A 22,455-nucleotide genomic window follows, 5' to 3' on the forward strand; every position below is an offset into this window, starting at 1 on the left:
AATGTTCTCTTTTGAATCTAAGAGGAGTTGAAAATGTTAGCCAAATACAGCAGCTAGCTTGACTACTACAGTCGGCTAATGTGGTTATCGTGTATGCTAATCCCGCAACTACAAGAATGTGTACTAGCGTCTGGAAAGAAACCACAATAGTAACTAACTTTGCTTTTTATACCACTTACAGTTAAATGAATAGCTCACATTTTGGGAAATATCTTAAGAGTTAAAGATGTCATGTATCCCAGACAGCTTAGTGTTCCCCCAACCCCCGAAAAAACAGATATAAAATCTATTGTTTTAATGAAACACAACATCTTCATTTCTTAATAAGTGACCTTTATTTTCATTACTGATAACCTGACAATTATTTTCATGACTAATCGATCAGCAGTTTTTTTCAACATAATATCAACACAGAAAAATGGCTGTCAAAAGACTGAGGTATTTTTTTTTTCCTTTTGCCTTACTACAGTTGACCAAATATTTACCATCGTACATGAGAAAGAAAGAGTAAAATCTTCACACTGGGAAAGCAAAAACTGGCAAAGGTTTTGCATTTTTGCATAAAAAGGAGAATAAAACAAATATTTTATTATCAAATTATTTGTCACTTAGCCATCCCCCACATTGGGCCAGCTACAGGTGGTCACCTCTCGACAAGAAATATTTCCCAAAATATCAGACTAGTCCATCAAATCACAGAATGCTGAGCTACAAATGAAATCTTACAAGGAAATCAGATTAAAAACCCAAACTAGATAAGGGAATTCAGATTTTGTTTCTTTTGTCAATTGGTGATTGGCTCCAGTGGGAGATAAGTAAAAGGAAGGTATCCATTCTAACAAAAGGATCAACAATTAAGGTAGCAGATGAAGGAAATGTGAGCCATATTAAAAACAAAGTTGGGATCACTTCATGGTTATAGAGCACAAAAGACTCAACAGTTGATCTCATTGTCGCAAATGTACCAAATGTACAAACACAACAAAGAGGAAGAAACAAGCTGTGGAAACACATTCATATGTCTAGATCCGCTGGTTGCATTCATAACACAAAGAAACTGTCAAAGAGGCCAAAAATAAAAATAAAACTGGAAGTCAAGAGTAAAATATTTAGCTGCAGGCCTTAGTAAAACTATCTCAAACTCTTTGGCATGTACAATCAGCAAAATTTACATGTTATGATTTCACTCATTTGTTTCTCAACAATATAAAAATCGAAATAGAAAAACAAAGTGTATCAAATTTCATGTGTCCTACAGGTTTTTTTATGTTACAATAAAATGTTAACATCAAAGGTTTTTTTTGTTGCATTTTGTTATTTTTGCCAAAAAGGTTACACATCAATGCTACAAAAATCTAAGTCTTTATTTTTGTCTTGATTTTTGTACAACACATCCTTTCTGTACAGGATAATCTTTTTTTTGTCTTCTTTATTTTCTATTACAACACTCATACATCCTAATTACACACAGATCCCAAGCAGAAAAATAATTGTTTAGGTACCATTTTTATGGGAGACTGGGGTTTTATTTTTATTGTCTTTGAGCCCCTTAATTTCATCATCACATAAAGTCATTTAGCTCTGCCTCCAAGGCGGCGGCCATCTCATCTTCCTCCGAGTTACTGCCTTCTTCTTCCTCGTTAGAGTCTTTGGAAGATTCATCGACAAACTTCTCCTCTTCTTCCTTGTCTTCTGTGTTGTTGCTGTCGACATTGTCTTCCTCCTTATCTTCCTCGTGCTTACGTTTCTGGCCCCTAAAGAAATGACACAGGATTATTTATGAGAACTTATAAAGCCTGATATTTATGAGATCCTGGGGAATATTTTCAGTTCGCACTATTAAAACATTCAATAAGATTTAAAAGTGCTTAATTTTGTTACTTTCCGTCAGAACAATGCTAGCATTTTACCTATTTCCTGCCTTTGTGCTAGGCTAATTAGCTGTGAGCTGTGGCTTCATACTTTGCAAAAACACATGAAAGCGATGTCACTTAGCAAAAAAGAGCATTTAATTTAAAAAAAACAACAACTTTGAAACATCATGAACGTAAAAAGTGCCGACTATCCAAATAATCTTTAGTTTCAGTCGTATTTTGAATATAGTCATCTCTTCCAAGATGAAAATGATAGCTGGATACACAGATTTAATCTCTTTCAACATGTTCAAAACATGAAAGAATGACATTCTCCCATCTATTAAACTGCTAGGACCTTCTCAGTCCCCATATCGCACCTATTCCCTTCTACAGCAGATTATGGACTAATTTCTTGGACATCATGAATAACCATCACCCTAGCTTACATTAATCTGCATATCTTCATACCAAAATGAGCCTAATGAGTATGTGCAGATTAATGTATCAATTAATAAATGTCACATTTGCTACTATGGGTAGTCCACCCCACGACAAATGCTATGATTTGCTCGTGATGCCAGTCCTCATTTAGCCCGATAATCTGTTTTTAGTCTACAAATCTCACACCCATCACTAGACAGTTGTTAAATTTATACATCTTATGCACAGCTTTGTCAATAGAAATTAAAACATACAGTGAGTCCACCTTAAATGTACTATACTGATGGTATATTTGAAGTGTCTGAGTAGGTATTGTTGAAGCTGGAGGAAAGCACACATAGCTGAAGAATTCTTTGATATTACTGTGAACATGCCATCCCTCTTTTCACTCCACTCCAGTTTCTCCATGGCATCCTCAGTAGAATGGCTTATTAGCATGATGCTAATGAGGTGTGTAGGTGTTTTGTATGGTCATTGAGAAGGTCTGACACCGGCTCTGACAAGAGGACCCATCTCATTAGACCGCACTGTGTCAGACAGCCTCGCTAGCCTCCCACGGCAGTGGGGATCTGCCTTTATGTTCATTAAAGGTCAGATGTCGGCTTATATCTGTGGAGAGGTTTCGTGACATGACGGTTTACAGCGGACCCCTGCAGACGGTGTCTGTGAGCAAAAGGGCTGCGCTTGTGTTACAACAAACGAGCTCAGAACCCCTGAACTAACAAGAAGTTTAATCTCCAGAGCCAGAAGTTGGAACCTCAGCGGTGAGAGGGTAATGTGAGGCTGAGCTGTGAGGGCAAGAGTGGATATGAGGAACTAATTATTATTTATCTGGAGACAACGGAGAAGAAAAGCCAATCCATCAATGTACTGTATCACGCTCCCTGAGCACGCCCATCACGCTATATGGGCCCGTTTATCAGGATGTGTGTATCACATGAATATTCCCATACCCACCATTCTTTCCAAATATTAACAATGGGGACAGCAGGGGGCAGGAGGGGAATGGCTTCCCCCATTGCTTTCTGCTCTGCATCATTACATCCAATCTAAATCCTCAGCTATTAATCCAACCACCCACAGACACACACGCTACTTACTCCCACGAAACTCATTCAAGTCACCTCCCAAGCAGGCTTCAGCAGCTATCCATTTTAAAAAATCTTTTTCACCTTCTGTTAAATGACATGGCTACAAAGGGAGAAGCTGCCGTTCACTAGTTTATTTACTAGTTAGTAACAGGCTGCAGAATAAGCCATCTACAGCTTCTTTCTTTCATTTAGATATTAAACGGTCATAGCTGAGGGTGTACAGTCCTGGTGCATGTACACCCTCTCTCTGCTCTGGATCAGGATGTAATAGAAATAAGCTAGTCCTTATTAGATATTAGCAACAACCTTAAAGAAGCTGCTGCCTGCTATGCATAGGTTATATGACCATTTCCAAGATTATTCACGCATATAAAACGTTCAAGACATTTGCCAGTTTTCCCAGGAGTGGACGTCCCAGCAAGTTTCTCCCCCACAGTCAGAGCATTCAAAGCATGGGAAGCGCTACTAAACGACACCTGTGGCGAGGGGTGCTAGTGTCAGCGGAGCAGTCAAAAAACGGCAACATAGAGTTCATTTTTATTGGGTTCACTGGTCTGATTAAAGTTTTGTAGGAGAGGACAGCAAAAAAATGAAAAAGTTCAGAAGCAGTAGGTAGTCTTCTACCCAACAGACTGTATATAAAAAGTCAAGACACCATAACAATGGCTGATCTCGATTTTAAAGCCTTAAGCACTTAGACCATGACCATCTTATTGTTTAAAAACAGGTATGTTGAGCCAGGAGAGGATCTGAAGCTGAAACAGAAGAAGCTGAACAGATGAAATGAGCAAATGAGACTGCAGAGTCATCAGCAAAGAGTTCATAGAGCAGAGGAGCCAAAGGTCATTCACCTGTAGACTCTTTACAATGAAACTTCTTTTTGCAAATACAAAATTTTCCCCCTGCTGGCCATCATACGGAATGCAGGTTTAAGGCCCCGACCTCTAGGTTCACTGGGTTTCACTTTTATTCAGTCAGCACATTCACCAAGAGACATGCATGCTGTGGACTTTGTGCACAACTGGGGGTTTGTGTATATGGATACTGAGCAACATGGACATAAATATATATTATTAGCCTTCAAGCGGGAGTAGAAATTGATTTATAAATAAAGTATAGGGTTGTCAACAAAACAAAACAAAACAAAACAGACTCTTTTTCTTTTTGTTTTGATGGCTATACAAGATGACCAAACTGAAAAACCCCAACCCACAAACAACCCCCAAACAACAACAACAAAAAAAACACGAGGGATTAAAGCTGGAAGTGTTCACAATCTGCATATCATATTATTTTTAATAAGAAATGTCTAAATTACTTGCAGCTGCCAGTGCTACGCCTCGGTCTCCTAGTAGATATACCTATGGTATGAATTTGAAAATCCTACCTGACAATTTTGTTTAGTTATTGCATTCACAAGACTTTTAAAACACTTGATCTCTGATCTTGGAGTCAAAGTCACTGGGATTTAAACTTGCTGGAAAGTTACTGTATTCACAAACTTGGGTATCTATGCTGCCAGGGGGTGATGACAGTACCCTATCAGTCTTTTTGAATGATAAAACTATACAGAAGCTCAAAAATATGATGGATTTATGATCTAATCCAGCTTGCTTCATGTAACACTCACAGAGTTTAGACACATTCGTTACATGGAGTACTATAAAGCAATCATTACTAACTCACGTATGCAAAGGCCTGAGGGGTTTTGGTGAATGTGCTCCTCAGACTCTCAGTAAAGTCCAATATCTCACTCTCTCTTAAATGAATACAGTTCCATCGTTTTAAATGGCTCCACAGGAAACCCTAGAGCTGAGTCAGATACTAAAGGGGAGGAAACAAACCAAATGGGGACAGATGAAAGTGAAAAAGGAAGCCTGCTCCCTAGACAAAATAAAAAGATAAGACTGCTCGGTAATATAAAGCTTCCTCATTATTTTCAGTTGTATAACTGATACAGTGCAAGTGTTGAGATAATAGGATCTCTTAATGCACTTCTTTCATTTAAATTTCCTCATTACTGGATCTCTTATTGGCCAGTAAATTTGACGCTGTAGCTGTGAAGGCCAATCTGCCATAAAAACTTAGGAGGAAGTTGCTAACAATGTACTTTAAAGTGTGAGCGAGGCACTTTTGACTTCTTTTTCAGCATGAGAGGTTTTACCACTGTACACAAATGCTGGCTTGTAAAATAGCTGCAAATTGTCAACAGCTAAATGAATTGGGCCCTAAGCCCAGAGAGTGTGCTTGAAATCAAACTGCTGTTGATAGCACAAGAAGTAGAATGGGGCTGACCTTCCAGGTGGTAATCCGCAGGCACAGTTCCTGCTAGTTATGAAAAAGAACTCAATTTTGTGTATCTAGCACCAGCTCACAACAACAGTCAGGGTGCTTTAGATCAGTGGTCCCCAACCCATGGACCGGTACCGGTCCGTGAGTCGTTTGGTACCAGGCCGCGAGAGTTGAGGCTTGGGTGTATGGTTTTCAGGGTTTTCAGCAGTATTTTTGATCGTTTTTAATTGTTAACTCAGTTTCCCTGGGTCTTTTCCCTTGTGTTATGAATAAATCTTCTTTTTTTGGTACCGGTACTGGTTTAATTTTAGTTGTATTTATTCGCAACACCTTAAAGGCCAGTCTGTCAAAAAATAGTGTCGGACATAAACCGGTCCATGGCGCAAAAGGTTGGGGACCGCTACTTTAGATGTTAAGGTAGAAACCCTACAACACTGGAGCATTTGCCGATTTGGGACAATGAACTCCCTTTAAAGCCAAAGCACCAGACTCAGGCAGGAACAGTCATCAGTTGTGACTGGCTGGTGGAACAAGAAGAAAGAGCCAATAAAAAAACAGAACACAAGGAAACCATGGAAACCAGAGCAAAACACCACGTCCACTAGCACCTGATCCAGCTGTAACTAAGTTTTACCAAAAAGGACAATTTGAAGCCTAGTCTTAGAGGATGTCCGAGTCCTGAACCCCAACAGAAGCTTATTCCCCAGGAGAGAGTAAATAAAGTCAAACGCAATTCTGAAGCCAATGAAGAGAAGCCAGTTGGGCTGGTATTACCCAAATGATAAAAGGCATTGCTAAAGATTTATTATATTATATTATATAAGAGGATTAAAGATATATCCCAGTAAAAACCAATGTAAAAAAGCATGTGGTTATACAATGTGTTTCTGAGAACTATGCAACTGTTTGGAATTCTCACATTCATGCCTTCCAGATGGTTTTGGAAATTAAAATGATATTGTGTTCCTCAAAAAAATACCAGAAACGTCAGTTATGAGGGTGCAAAGGGCGATAACGCGCCTGTTATTAGAGACACAGATGTTCTGGTCATTACTCTGAGGTTTTATTATGTGTGTGTACTATGGGAGTATAATTGCATGAGGACATACTACAGAGCGCCTGCTAGCGAACAAATAGCCTGCAGCTACAAAGCCTAAACACATCATTAGAGCCACCAGTGATACAAAATAACAAATAAAAGTTAGGAGAAATGCATCTGCCCCAAGTTGACATACATTTTTATAAAACTGCGCGCTTCAATCCAGGCAGCACGAATGGTGCCCAGGGGAGCATTCAAAGGAGCTGCACTGGGAATGACTTCACAGAAAGGGCACGGTAACCATCCCGCTGATAGAAAAGTAAGCTCTTATTTAAGGCCGGGGCGCCGAACACCACCCAAGGCATCCTGATCTAGGACTGTTGAGGAGACGCAGTGAGAAATCACTTCAAACACTTCTGACAGCTCTGCTAACAGCAAGGAGGAAGGAAGGGTTGGTTGGAGGGGAAAGATGGAGCAGAAAGGCAAATGGAGCAAATGCAGTGGGGAAGAGGAGGAAACAGAGCACAGAAGACATAAGAGGGAGGTAATGAACTGAATAATGAACTAAACTTTGAGGGGCTCAGACCAAATCTTGTTGATTTCTTGGGGGGTTGATTTCTTACTTCCTACAGTTTGTTAAGCTAATTCCAAGAGAACTTTTTCAAAACAGAGGATGGAAATCAAAATCAGATTTCCTTTCACACTTCATCCAACACTTTTTCTATCCATAACGGCCGTTTTGGCACAATGTCAACTACTCCCAATGTATTTAGCCAGCTAGAATTTATTTTTAACCATAATCTATATCATTTACAGCGAATATGTCAAGCACAGATGCTTACACAGATACATGCATGTATTCAGAAGCTCCATATGCAGAGAAATGATAAGCAGTCTATAAGCAGACTGTTTTTCTACTGACTTTATCTTCTCAGTGTATGAGGGAAGCTTGTCAGTTTTGCTTAGCTATGCTTCAAACACAATAGGGGCTTTCAGCAGCGTTCAAACCAAACAACAGACACAATGACAGTTAAACAACAAACAGTCACACAAGTCCCTTTTTGAAGCCACATGCTTTTAAGCCCCACTTTTCAACAAAGCTCACTTTCTGCACTGTTCTGTTCAGTAAGGTCAGGAGAAAAGTCAAGACGAAGACACTCAATTCATAACAAAGTACAACAGTAGTTGCCTCAAGGTGCTTTATACTGTAAGATGAAGAACCTACAATAATACAGAGAAACCCCAACTATCAAACAACCACCTATGGGCAAGAACTTGGCGTGAGTGGGAAGGAAAAACTCCCTTTTAACAGGAAGAAACCTGAGGAACCAGGCTCAGGGAGGGTCGGGCATTTGCCGCGACTGGTTGGAGGTGAGGGGAACCAGACAGGACCAAAGCCGTGGAAGAGAACCACAGATTAACAATAACATTAACAATTAAATACTGCTTGTGTAGTTAAAATCCATTTGATCCATTTAAAACCATTACACTAGCAAAAACCTGCCCTGCTGTGCTTTTTCAAATTCTACACTCTGTATTTTGTGGTGACTCAAACAAATTGCAATATAATTAGTTTACCGGCCAACCATTTTGACAAAATCTGCACGTCTTGCAGATCCCAAAACAGAAAAGCTTGTGGCAGGAAAACTGCAATGCCAAAATGAATGTACGGCACATCTTGTGGATAGCGGCATCTTCAAATTTGCAAAACAAACCCCTAGATGAACTGCTGTTAACATGGGTAGTGTTAATCATTTAAAGATATAACGGTACAGCCTTCCTATAGTTTTTAGTTTTTCTCTACTTTTCCTCTAAGACCTTTTTCTCCTTTAAAACAGTTCACCAGACGATAGACATCTCCAAGCCAAGGCTGTGACAAAGGTGTGACGCAGCATGTCAACTGTGTGATTCACTGTCAGTATCATTTATATCTTCCCCTGTCACCAATGTCTACATCAAACCACCCCCATCTCTGGCTAAGCCACAAGCTGCAGAATCACATTAAAGCCCCCCGGCATCTTATCATATGACTTCTGTTTTTTTTATTTCATTTCTGAGCGCTTACTTGTAGCATTAGCTTTGACAAGGCAGCAGGGATCATTTCTCAGGAGTTTCAGATGGATTTGGACCAGGATACGTTAGTTTTTACCAAAAAACACACTAGGGGATTAGTGAAGCATCAATACTGATGAAGGGAGAAGACTCTGGTTCAATACTACAACAAAAAACATCCATTACATACCCCAAAATCTTTGAGATAGGGCAGAAAAGTCTTAAAACACCAACACTTTGGACTGGTTCCAACATTGCTTAATTCATTTTTAAGCTTGTCCCCACTCATAAAATATTTGAGCTGTATCTTTGCTTTGGAGCTTTCCGTCTCTATACTCTACCAGAGCTGTGCTAACATCACTGTTGACCCTGCTATATCTCTTATGTCATCCCCTCCCCCTCCAAAAAAAAAAATTAAAGACTGTTCGAGTTAGCGAACAGTGACAGGTGACACATGACTGCGAGGTTACAGGGATATTCAATATACAGGGAGTGCAGAATTATTAGGCAAGTTGTATTTTTGAGGAATAATTTTATTATTGAACAACAACCATGTTCTCAATGAACCCAAAAAACTCATTAATATCAAAGCTGAATGTTTTTGGAAGTAGTTTTTAGTTTGTTTTTAGTTTTAGCTATTTTAGGGGGATATCTGTGTGTGCAGGTGACTATTACTGTGCATAATTATTAGGCAACTTAACAAAAAACAAATATATACCCATTTCAATTATTTATTTTTACCAGTGAAACCAATATAACATCTCCACATTCACAAATATACATTTCTGACATTCAAAAACAAAACAAAACAAAAACAAATCAGCGACCAATATAGCCACCTTTCTTTGCAAGGACACTCAAAAGCCTGCCATCCATGGATTCTGTCAGTGTTTTGATCTGTTCACCATCAACATTGCGTGCAGCAGCAACCACAGCCTCCCAGACACTGTTCAGAGAGGTGTACTGTTTTCCCTCCTTGTAAATCTCACATTTGATGATGGACCACAGGTTCTCAATGGGGTTCACATCCGGTGAACAAGGAGGCCATGTCATTAGTTTTTCTTCTTTTATACCCTTTCTTGCCAGCCACGCTGTGGAGTACTTGGACGCGTGTGATGGAGCATTGTCCTGCATGAAAATCATGTTTTTCTTGAAGGATGCAGACTGTACCACTTCCTGTACCACTGCTTGAAGAAGGTGTCTTCCAGAAACTGGCAGTAGGACTGGGAGTTGAGCTTGACTCCATCCTCAACCCGAAAAGGCCCCACAAGCTCATCTTTGATGATACCAGCCCAAACCAGTACTCCACCTCCACCTTGCTGGCGTCTGAGTCGGACTGGAGCGCTCTGCCCTTTACCAATCCAGCCACGGGCCCATCCATCTGGCCCATCAAGACTCACTCTCATTTCATCAGTCCATAAAACCTTAGAAAAATCAGTCTTGAGATATTTCTTGGCCCAGTCTTGACGTTTCAGCTTGTGTGTCTTGTTCAGTGGTGGTCGTCTTTCAGCCTTTCTTACCTTGGCCATGTCTCTGAGTATTGCACACCTTGTGCTTTTGGGCACTCCAGTGATGTTGCAGCTCTGAAATATGGCCAAACTGGTGACAAGTGGCATGTTGGCAGCTGCACGCTTGACTTTTCTCAGTTCATGGGCAGTTATTTTGCGCCTTGGTTTTTCCACACGCTTCTTGCGACCCTGTTGACTATTTTGAATGAAACGCTTGATTGTTCGATGATCATGCTTCAGAAGCTTTGCAATTTTGAGACTGCTGCATCCCTCTGCAAGATATCTCACTATTTTTGACTTTTCTGAGCCTGTCAAGTCCTTCTTTTGACCCATTTTGCCAAAGGAAAGGAAGTTGCCTAATAATTATGCACACCTGATATAGGGTGTTGATGTCATTAGACCACACCCCTTCTCATTACAGAGATGCACATCACCTAATATGCTTAATTGGTAGTAGGCTTTCGAGCCTATACAGCTTGGAGTAAGACAACATGCATGAAGAGGATGATGTGGACAAAATACTCATTTGCCTAATAATTCTGCACTCCCTGTAGTTGAGTGAAAAATGGAATGAGTCTACTCAACGCAGAACTTTGCAGATGTGCTTCGGGTGGTACATAAACCTCTAATCCCATCAGTGTGATACCGAATAATCAATGGATATCGGGGAAAAGGGCACGCTTCACATCATTCCTTTGTTTCGTCTTTCTTCAGGGACTGAGTCAGCAGACTGAACATGCGAATGCTTAGTCCAGTCACTTGGAAAAGAGCAAAGTTAATATTTAATCTTTATACATGGGAGGTGCCAAGGGTCCAGTCACAACAAGAATAAGTGTGTCTGGTACAGAAAAGATGTCGGAGCTCATACAGAGAGTCTGAGGCAATTATGACGCTGATTTATGGCTTTAACACCGAGATCAGCTCCACTTGGAAACAGAACACCTGCTGAGAAATAAACCTCGGATGGATGTTGTTTGATTGGACATGAAACAGAATTTAAACTACTTATCTAAGACCTGAAGTAAGAAAGGCTGCTGTGTTATAGACATTAAAAGCCCTAAGTAAGGTTTACATTATTGAGGCTAATTAAAAACAAAGTATACTGGAAACTTCGTGTTCAGAAAAAATCTAAGAGTGGAATTTATTTATTTTGAATATTTATATGAAGACTTTTATAATAAATCTACATTACAGCTTAAAAATCAGGACTATTTTTGATACTCCACCAACCCCCAACAACTTCAGTCCATGCTGTGGGTGGAGATTGCTAAGGACTTTCTCATCTCAAAGCATTTTTTTTCCTTAACAGACTAACTACCCCAGTGTTGGAATCTGGCTCCTGATGAGGTACTTTTTACACCTCTATTGTTGGCAGTTGCCTACTGACTAACAGCTCGTCTAATTATCAATATTGAGCCCTAAGTAGAGACCATAATCATGGTCTTCAATCAGTGGTGATTACACCAGGACACTGTTTGTGTTTTCGCTAAGCTGTGAAAATAGGACCAAGCTTTAGATTCAAATTTGTGACGTTTGCAGTAAGACGACATTAGCACAGTGTCAAAAAAACAAACAAACAGAGCTTCCTATTTTGTGGGCTTGCAGAGTGACAGCAAAGCAAATGCGGAGTCACCAGGCAAGAAGACTTGAATGTGAATCAAGTTTTGTGAAAATGCAATGATGCAGAGTCACAGCGTTCAGTGAAATGCCAGTCGCTGGGATGGAAAATAATGAGTCTGTCCCAATGATGGCTTCATGCCATCATTGCACTGTGAGACAGTTCTATCTCACAGTACAAACCCAATCCCAGAAACGTTAGGGTGCTGGGTAAAAGTAAATAAGAACAATGCAGTGACTTGCAAATTTCATAAACCCATATTTTATTCAAAACAGAACATACAAAAGATAACACGTTTAAGCTGAGACATTTTACTATTTCATGAAAAATATTATCTCATTTTGAATTTGATAAGAGCAACATGTTTACACAGGGCCATGTTTACCACTGGGTAGCATCACCTCTTCTTTAACAACAGTCCATAAACTTCTGGGAAGTGAGGAGACCAGCTGCTGGACTTTTGAGAGAGGAAACTTATACCATTTTTGTCTGATATACAATTCAAGTGAACAGCAGGCCCCAGTTCAGCACCGGGACGCTTCTGCTACAATGTAATTCTATTGTAATAGATGTAATATGCAGGTTAGCATTATCTTGCTTAAATATGCAATGCATTCCCTGATAAAGTCGTCTGGATTGGAGCATGTTTTGATCTAAAACCTGTATATACTTCTCACCACTTATGATGCCTTTTCAAAAGTGCAGGCTTTCAAGTCCATGAATGCACACCCATATTATTAGAGATGGAGGGTTTTGAACTGAGCACTGATAACAAGCCAGCTGGTTCCTCTCCTGTTTAGTCTGGTGGACATGCTGTCCTGCAGATTCTCTGATTCTCATTAATGAACTGTCTTCCGAAGAATGTCCAAGCAGTCCTGTGCTAAAGGAACAACAAGATCAACCAGCTCAGAAGATATGCTAGCATGTCTGCTAGCATTAGCTTAGCAGTTAATACTCCAATACAGGATAAATGCAAGTGGTACAGTTTAGTGAAGTGCAAAGAATTTGAAATACATCTACAAAAAACGTTGCCATGAATATCCAGGCCAGGGAGTTAAAGTCACCTTTGCTCTTTCCAAAGACCCTTAAAACAAACAGCTTAAAAAAGTGTTGCCTACAAAGCAGGTTTATTGTGGGTATAATGGCAATCATAACCTAAAGTAAAAGCAGGTCAGGGTGGCTGAACAAAGCTGCGACCCATACCCCCTTTTACATGAATCACTGTCTGTCCAATTTCCAACAGTTAGCAGATATTAAGTGGTGACTAAAGTACACGAGTGAACCCTCAGGATTTTTTCAAAATCCCCCCCCACCCACACACACACACACACACACACACACACCGCAAACATGTGTTGAGGACATGTAGCTTATGCATGACTGTATGGCTTATGATAAACAGTGGCTATTGACAGACCAACCTTTTCCTGAGATCCATCTCTCTACTTCAGATCAATGTGAAGTAAGATAATAAATAGAAAAACTGTGTGCATCACCAGTTTGTAGGACAAAACTGGCTCAGATTACTTGCAGTTTCGGTTTTCCTTCTCGTGCATTTCTCCTTCCTCCCACTTTCCTATCTGTGAAAAGCCTGAATAAGCATTCCTTTTCCTCATGGTCTTCCGCCCCCTCTCGCACTGCTGAACTGTGGGATCACTACCCTGTTTTCCTTCTGCTTTGCTGAGAAACATTTTGCTGGGTTCGGCTTATTTACAAGAGACATGCAAGTTAAGGTGGACTGCTGCCGCCGTCTTTTAAACCCTGTGTCAGTCATAATCCTTCTTTACTGCATGTGACAACTTCCAAAGCACCGTTGGGATTAAGGCTTGAGGTTTCAGTGTCAGACTAACAAGAAGGCTGTGTGTCAACTGACAAAATGTCCCATGGGATAGATTGATCCATTCTGAGAACCAAGACGAGGCCTAAAGCTCCAGTTGCTCACACACTTCAGTAACCACTACATAACTAAAATTTTCATTTTCAATTCACTATTGGTGTTACCATAAGAGAATACACATTTTCCCTAGCTACAAGTGGTTGCAGGGGGTCGCTGACTGGTTTCTAGACCAGCGTGGCTGGGGCTTCAGTTATCTTTCACTACAGATACACATTTTGTAGACTTTTAGATAATTAAAGGTTTTATTATTGGTGGCTGATAAGGTGAGGAAAAGGAGCAATTGTCAATATGCCAAGAGCGCAAGTGTTAGTGTCAGCTCAGAAAACGCACTGATGTAGTGACAGGTAGCTATCAGAATAGTTTGCTAACATCTGAAGAGCCAGATAACTGCTCATGGCCAAACGCGACAGTGATGCACTAAAATGGTCAGGCTATGGTAATGGATGTCCCTACTTCATGTTCTAGTTTATCCACAGTTAGCAACCGGTTAAATGACAAAAACAAATAAAATAAAATAAAATAAAATAAAAACTGTCCTAGAAAAATCTTTGAAAACTATCAAGAAAACGTGATAAAGAATCTTAAATGTTAAAATCTTTTTCTACTTTTAGAAATGATATCAAGTTATAGGTTTTTTTGTATCCGCAAGCAATTTTCCACCAAACCTGCACCCCAGCTCACTGTTTTCATGCAGTTTCTAACTTAACTTCAGTGTGCTTTATGTCTGACAGAAATATGCTGCCAAATATAAATTACTGCAGATGGAAATAATCTTCTTTTGACTACAGCAGTGCAGAATGAACCAGTTTTTTTTTTTTATATCCATATCACTTGTTGCCATGTGCACTTCCACCTCATGGCTGTGAGAAGCCTCGCTCAAAGGTACCCTGGTGCAGATTGGAGAGGAGGGGCAAATGGTCTCTGAGAAATATCCAGAAACCTTTCTTCTTTTTATACCACAGTTCACGTGTCTATTTCTCTCTAAAAAAGAACTTTATTGTGCTGAACACACAAATACTTTCAGAATGTGACAAACACACTATCAAATTTAAACACCATTTATGCTGTTCTCCATCATAATGACACCTCACATTAATAACTTGAGCGCTGGAGCGTGACACCTTTTGTTCTCTGTGGGCTGATACTGATATCAGTATTTTAAAATATAGCAATATAAAGCTAATGTCTTTTTTTCTACATTGTATCAAGCATTTCTGCAATGTAACTGACTAGACACAGAAGCACGCGGAGCCATTAGCATAATGCTAAAAACCTCTCTTCTCCTGCTGATCTGATAGGATGCAGAGCTGAGGGAAGCTGGTCAGGCTTAGCCTCAAAGTCTCCTTGAATTCAAGGCAAATAAAATAAATTATTACAAAATATTCAGTGCTTGTAGCTCCTTCAACCAATGATTTGCTCATAACATACATAACACCAGGGTTTCCCTCTGCCTCTGTCTGTCCAACAGTGGAATCAAGGACTTAACATCCAGCCTCCTTATGGTTAGAGTAACACAGAGTACAAGGATAAAGTTTACCCATATGTGAATTTGCTGTTAGAGCTCCTCACCACCAGCTTAAACCAGTTTCTGCATTATCTATTGGGGAACACCACTAGGAATTAGAAACTTGGACCCTCTAAACTGAAAGTTAGTCCAGACTTCCTGCATTAGGAAACTTAGTTCGTTGTAAATTTAACCCACATAAAATTAGGGTACCACTTTAAGGAGTGATAGATATGAGGAGAGATGGACAGCCTGCTCAACCAATCGAAATGCACAAGTCCCAGTATGCTTTGGCCAATAGGAAAGCATCCTGCCGCTGTGTGTCCCACCCACCTGCTCTGAGTTTGCTGCTATGTGTGGAGGTAGTCGCGTGCTGGCAGGAGAAAAAGAGAGCTGCGCTGCAAAACTTTGATCCCTGAGAAACTGAAGTTTTTGGAGAAGGGTCTCGCTGCAGCCACTGGGGAGCGCCATATTGGGACCTCCACAGTAACCGGAAACACGTGACCTCCACACTAACCGGAAACACGTGACCTCCACAGTAGGCGGAAATATGTTCCTGCATGGATCATTAACCTTGCAAATCGATCGTAAAGGTTGGTACAGAGTCTTCCATGTATAAATTTGCCGTTAATAATTATATAATTCTAGGAATCATCTACTTTGCTTACACTGATTACGTTGGCACTTTGTTAGCGTTACAACAACAGTCAGACCCCCGAGGTATCTAAACTTAAGTAAGGAATGTGTGCACTTTTGACACCTCTGGTTAGCATTTAGTGGTCAGTTTCGGACGTATTTGATTTTTGCTTGTTATTGAACAAATTCACTTCACTGCTTTTCACTATCTGACATCAATGCACATTGTTCCATTTACTGCATATTGTGCTTTATTCATGTCTCTCATTCCACCTGCATCAACATTGTAAAGTTTGTCACAAAGAGATTTATACATTTATAAATACTAATATTCTCTATTCCATTCTGTTCTGCTTTTTTATTGCCCAGATTTTAGTTAGCCTTTGTTAAATTGTCTTTTATATGTCAATATATTTATATGTCACAAATAAAAGTGTCTTGTAAATTATGTTTTTGTAAAGAATTTTCTCCCCAAATCTCTTACATGCTAACTGTAACGTGTTATTTCTGCTAAAACCTGAACTTAAATGTGTATATGATGTTTATCTGTTTTTCTCTCCGTTTTAGATGCACATATCAAATTTGAATTCCGCCACCAAGCCAGAATTGCAGGAATGCACAACATGTTGCTGAAGACTCTTTCACTGCCCTCTGTGCCCCACTTTCAGCCCTACTGTCAGGGCAAAGATCGAGGAGCATATAAATGGATACATTAAAAATGCTTTGCCTTTCAAAGGTATGTTGGTATTAAATATACCTCATAGTTAAAGTTATAAATATGCACTTCTTTTCAGCACTTCTGCAGTCTCTCTGTTGACTTTTCACATTGTACAGTTCAGTGCATTCATCAGCAAGAGAAAAAAGTGTGTTTTCATTAAATATTTTTTTTCCTGTTCACCACATTTCTTGACAGCTCTTCTGTTCCGTACCATTTTGCTTTCATTATTGAGGATGGCTTGGATATTTTTGTTAATATTTACAATCTGATTGTTAGATAAACTGATTGCATTCTATACAACTAGGCCCTGGCTGTTTGTTTGTGTTTTTTATGTGTTGTTGGTTTTTTTTTCAGTGTACAGAATTCCAATTAAGCTTATTATAAAATGTTGTTCACTTGTTTTATGTCCATACTTAGAGTAAAAAAATTTAGTGTAAATGTAACAGCATTGTTTATACTTGTAACGTCAAAGTAAAAAGCTTACAGTTGCTATTAACATTAATGTATTATCCTGTGATCAATAATATTTTTAGACATTTTACGAATTAACCCTCTGGGCTCTATCCTGGCCATTTGTGGCCACTTCACTTCTTTTTTTTTTTGACTACTACACTGCAGTGGATCAAAAGAATGATGCAGGTTTGATCTTAAGGATCTAATAGTTGTGTGTGTTTGTGCATGACACTGCAAAGCAAATATGTATTTGCAAGATAGACTGGAATAAATTATGACGCATCAAATATTACACAGGCTGCAGTGAATTTTTGTTGATACAGACTATTGAGCTTTGAGTTTTCCAGTCAAACTTAGCTTTGACCGCATGCTAAAAACACTTTTACTCTTCTATATTTCATAACAAGACACCATAGCCAAAATATTAACAAAATATATATTAATAAAAGATTCAAAGCTGCAGCACATACAGCAACACATACTAGTTAGTAGTTAGTGAATGTGTCCTGGACTTAATGCAGCTGCAGAAAGTGCTGCTGCTGTAAGTAAGCGTAACAGCTTCCAGATCACTTATTTTTCTGGAAAGATGGTAAGAAGGGAATTACTGCTCATTTCTACAATCTCCCAGATCTTGGAATACAAGCCTTTGGCCCATGAAAACCACTTCACAGTACTAAGAGTCCACTAAAACCTACAAATGAAAAGTGATCCTGGAAGAAATAGGGCGCACACTAGTGACCTCAACAATTGCAAGACAGCCTTGTCCCCGATGCTTATATGAAAATAAATAAATAAATAGGAAGATTTATGAAACCATTAGGACTTTATCACCTTTTTATCTGAAACGTTACTGGTACTATATATAACCTAACTGGCATTTAAAGAGTAAAAAAAAAAAAGAATGTAGATAAAATTTTGGTTTCGATGAAAAGGACTGGTGCTAATTTAAAGAGTCAAGTCGCTAAAAGTAGATAAATGTTTTAATAAATATACATTTTACAGCATTTTGTGAACATACACAAAAGTAGCCTATTTTGGCAACGAACAAGCTGAGAGAGAGTTTATAGTTTTTGCTCTCCTTGAACAAAAATAATAGTGCATGATAATCAATGTGGATGTTAATCAATTAGATGTCCCAGACTCTACTGTTAATAATACAGCAGTCCCTCGTTTATCGCGGGAGTTACGTTCGCTACGCGAAGTAGCCAATTTTATTTTTTACAATTATTATAGATGTTTTAAGACTGTAAAACTCCTCACTACATGCTTTATACACTTTTCTCAGACATGCATGAACATTTTCAAACTTTTCTCTTTTGTTTAAACACTCTTAAAGTTCAACCCATCATAGAAACATAAGTCCAGTATTACAAAATTAAACCGTGCAAAACTTTTCATGTGCAGATTTATATAAATTCGACAAGCTAAACGCATTCTGTAGTGTACAGCAGTGGTGCTCAACCTTTTTTGCACCACGGACCAGTTTAATGTCAGACAATATTTTCACGGACCGGCCTTTAAGGTGTTGCAGATAAATACAACAAAATAAAATGATACAAACAAAGACAAAAACGGTGGTATTTTGTAAATATAATAATAAACGCGAATTCGGCTGTGTAATTGTGTAACTTTATGAGCAGCGTCTTCCTGAAATGCGCCAACATTGAGAGCAACGTCCTCCTCTCTGCTTCTTGATGCTCTCTGGTCACTATGGTAACGCGTAAATAGTTCTTTCAAAATAAGACACACGACCACAACACGGGAAAAGACCCAGGGAAACCGACTCAACGGACCGGTACTGGTCCGTGGCCCTGTTGGGGACCGCTGCTGTACAGGAGACACTGTAGTAGGTTGATTGACAATGGTCTACAGCAATCACAACGCACAACACAATGTACTGTAAAAAATAAATAAATAAATAAATTTAAAAAAAATCAGCGAAACAGTCCGCAAAAGGTGAACCGCGTTATTGTGAGGGACCATTGTACAATAATTTCCAGTAGCACTGCTGATATATGATATGGTGAGTTTTGAGGTTGTCTTCAAACAAGTGCATTGTACTAGAAAAAGGTGTTTGAAGGATTAAAAATGTAAAAAGTGATTTTTTTAATAAACCCAGATTGTTAAAAAAACACTTAGAATCAAATTTATTTATCAGCAGCATCAATAGTAACAAAAATACACTTTAGTTTTCGCTGTCAAAGTCGATTTAACTGAAGTTATGTGTTTCCGGTTAGTGTGGCGGTCGCAATATGGCGCTCCCCAGTGGCTGCGGCCAGATGCTCTTGGAGTTTTTGGGCTGGGAAAAGTATTAGATATAAGTTGCAACTAACTGTGCTGCACATAAGTTCGCTGGTTATCAGCTATCTTCCATGTTAAAAGTAGCCAAAGTGAGTAAACAGGCGATGCTGCAGTTTTCTGGCGACTTTAGAAAGTACCGCGTGGAGCTAAACTGTTAGCCTTTGTTAGCTCTGGTTGCTATCAACTGCCTGAAAGTTCATCTCAATCTGCTTCCAGAAGTAAGGTAACACTTGAAGCGCAACTTATGTTTATTTTCCTTCACGTCGTATTACTGTTATTAAAGAGAAAAACAACGTGTCCTGTTACGTTATTTAGAGCCCCGCATTTTCCAATCGAGTGACACCATACCATTGTCTTCGGCCGTGATGCACTGAGATCGGTGAGCACATGTTGTATGTCTCAGTTAGTTCACGTCTGTTTCACATTTTATCGTTGAGAAACTGAATTAATCTCAATTGTTTGATTAATAATTGTCGCATATGCACTGACTTTACTTGGTTTAATGCATAGTTTGTGTAAGAGAGATGTTTTATTTTTGCAAATTTGAGTATTTTAATTGCAAATTGATGTTGAATGTGATTTCAACAAAATCCGAAGTTGTGAATTATAGCTAGAACAGCATAATTAATCTTTGAATTGCTCTTCTGACCCTGTCTGTTGACAGGTCAGGTTTTTTTTTTGTATGCTGAATTGTTCCTGAGGTGGATTCCTCCGGTGAAATAGACGGCGAGCCTTCCCTCCTGGACTTAGAGAGACTGAGATTCGCTTCTTTTCCACTTGATGATCTGCTGCACCTTGCGGTGTGGTAGGACTGTGTCACTCACACTTTTACACACAGCTGGTTATACATGAGACCACTGACTGACATTCTCTCACCCCTATTTTCTTTCACACCCTGGGAATTTTTTGGACTTTACCCCTTGGACATTTTTTATTTGGGACTCTGAATAATAAGCTGTTGTGTAGAACACTCTCCACATGTGAAAAGAGTGTGGATTTTCATTTGAATGTACATTGGATTTGTGTAATCTGTTTCTATAAGAATTAAGGAGTCAGGTTACTAGGGTGCACCCGAGCATTGAAACCCGAACATTGAAACCCAACATTGAAAACCAAAAGTAACACTTGGCCAAGTCATTGTCTTAGTAGTTTATGTGTTTTAGTTTTCTTTCATTTTTTGTAAGTTTCCTTTCTACCATTGTAAAGTGTCTTTAACCTGTGCTTGTCAACCTTATGGTTTATTTCACTAAAGTTGGCTGGTTCTTTTGAGTTACATTCTTGTCTCTGTGTCTCATTTAAACACACCCCTGTGCTCCTATAGTCGAGCCTATTGGCCCATTGATATATTCTTTTCAACAATTCCCCTTACTGTGTTACATAAATGATACGAGATATTTATCCCAGAAGGTCACAATGCCTGATTAGTTCCCAAACCAATTTGTTGAAGATTTGTTGGACACTTAGCATGTCAGACATTTTGGACTCTCTCGCTGTATGAGCATCTACCTGCTCTGAGTTACCCAGCTACTTTGCACAAGCACACTGAAGTAACAAAAATGATGTGGACCCTTTATCAGTTGAAATTCAATTTTTTGAATTTAATTTTGTTGCTCAGCCACTGACATACAGAGGATCCCTTTAACAGGTAAACACAGGCAAAGGTGAACAAGCACAAATTTACAATTTTTTAATTATTATTATAATTTTTTAAACCATCCACCAATCCATCACAAATGCTGCTATACAACACTGTCTAGAAGAAACGGTGTGCGCACCCACACCAGCACACACACCTTACCTCCTCAGCTAATATGACAGCTGACCTTATAACAACTCCGACAGCAGCAGTTTGTCTGAGGAAAAACTCTGGATTATGGGAAGAGATGGAGGCTTTGTCACTGAAACAACTGTGCTGGCTGCTGCTGATGAAGAGCCTTTGTACCTGACAAAACGCACAATCACAAAGCCCCGGGTAACAGGAACAGCTCTGACTGCAAGTTAAAAAGAGAAGGCAGCCAGCTGAGTTGCGATATGAAATCAGTCACAGAGGTAAATCGGTTATAAGTGACAAGCCTGATTCAATTAGGCTGTTTGTTTCCTTCTCACCCTGAATGTCAGACACCTGCATAAGTTCCTGGTGTAATTGTAGACGTTTAATTAATCTACAGCGAGCGTCAACATGCCCTGCAGCAGGGGACAGATATGAAAGCTTCGCCTTTACCGAGACAGAGAGAAAAAACAAAAACAGCGCTCTGTCTATCTATGGGTTCACAAAAACAGCTTTAATAAATGCAAATAGAATAATTTGAGCACATAGAGCAGAGATACAGTGTCATTACAGCAGGCCTCGGGTTGTCGGGCGATCCTTAAAAGCAATTACCTCAAACTGGGCCCTCGGGTGCAGACATTGTAATTGGAAAGCTCATGGAGTCTAACTTACAACATGCACACGTGGAGATAACAGCCTCAGCTTTCCCTTTACAACCCGAACCAACCGTCTCCAGGAGTGAGCAGCTCGAATGTAATGAAGATTACAATGTCAGCACTTAACAGCAATTTCTTCACATTTGAACGAGGGTAACACGGTTCACGAGCTCAACGGATAAACAGAAATTCTGCCCAAATTAAAAGCCTGATTGTCGGGACTTCAGGCCATCTACTAAAACGTGCTCACAAATTAAATACTTTGATCTGTGAGAACTTAACAGTAAATTGCTCTTTTTAGACTTCAGAATGCAAAACACTGGCAATATAAGCAAGGAAAAAGAGAATAGCCAACTACTGACTACAGTGTACTTCAGAGGGCCACAGATGACATGAGAGAGCGACTGTAGCCCAAGAGTGACAAATGTGCAGAAACAGGTGCGGTACAAGCTGCAATTTATACCCCGAAACCTCAGTTTTTCTCTTAACTGGATGGAATTATGGCAGCTATAATAGAGATGAGGAGGGAGTCAAGGGAGTGCTCTGAATGTGTGTGACAGGGTGAACTGCTATAGTGAAGGATGATGTTGTTTCTCTGTAGACTAAAGTGCTTCGGAGAAGAGGA

At 39.5% G+C, this 22,455-nt stretch overlaps 1 protein-coding gene across 3 annotated transcripts in view; it reads right to left on the reverse strand.

The window, feature by feature from the left end:
- Positions 1-312: 312 nt before the first annotated feature.
- The window catches only part of ctdp1 (CTD (carboxy-terminal domain, RNA polymerase II, polypeptide A) phosphatase, subunit 1), an 88,108-nt gene continuing 65,965 nt past the window's right edge, over positions 313-22,455 (reverse strand). For 2 of the 3 annotated variants that reach the window (XM_084919106.1, XM_084919105.1), the window contains exon 13: positions 313-1,754. In XM_084919106.1, coding sequence (XP_084775232.1) covers positions 1,562-1,754 — 193 coding nt within the window. In that variant the 3' untranslated portion in view covers positions 313-1,561. The remainder of the gene's footprint in view (positions 1,755-22,455) is intronic. The other variant, XM_084919107.1, reaches the window with a different exon arrangement.

The sequence above is a fragment of the Perissodus microlepis genome, chromosome 22 (assembly GCF_051167445.1).
Source record: "Perissodus microlepis isolate ML-2025 ecotype Zambia chromosome 22, ASM5116744v1, whole genome shotgun sequence".
NCBI classification, from domain to species: domain Eukaryota; kingdom Metazoa; phylum Chordata; class Actinopteri; order Cichliformes; family Cichlidae; genus Perissodus; species Perissodus microlepis.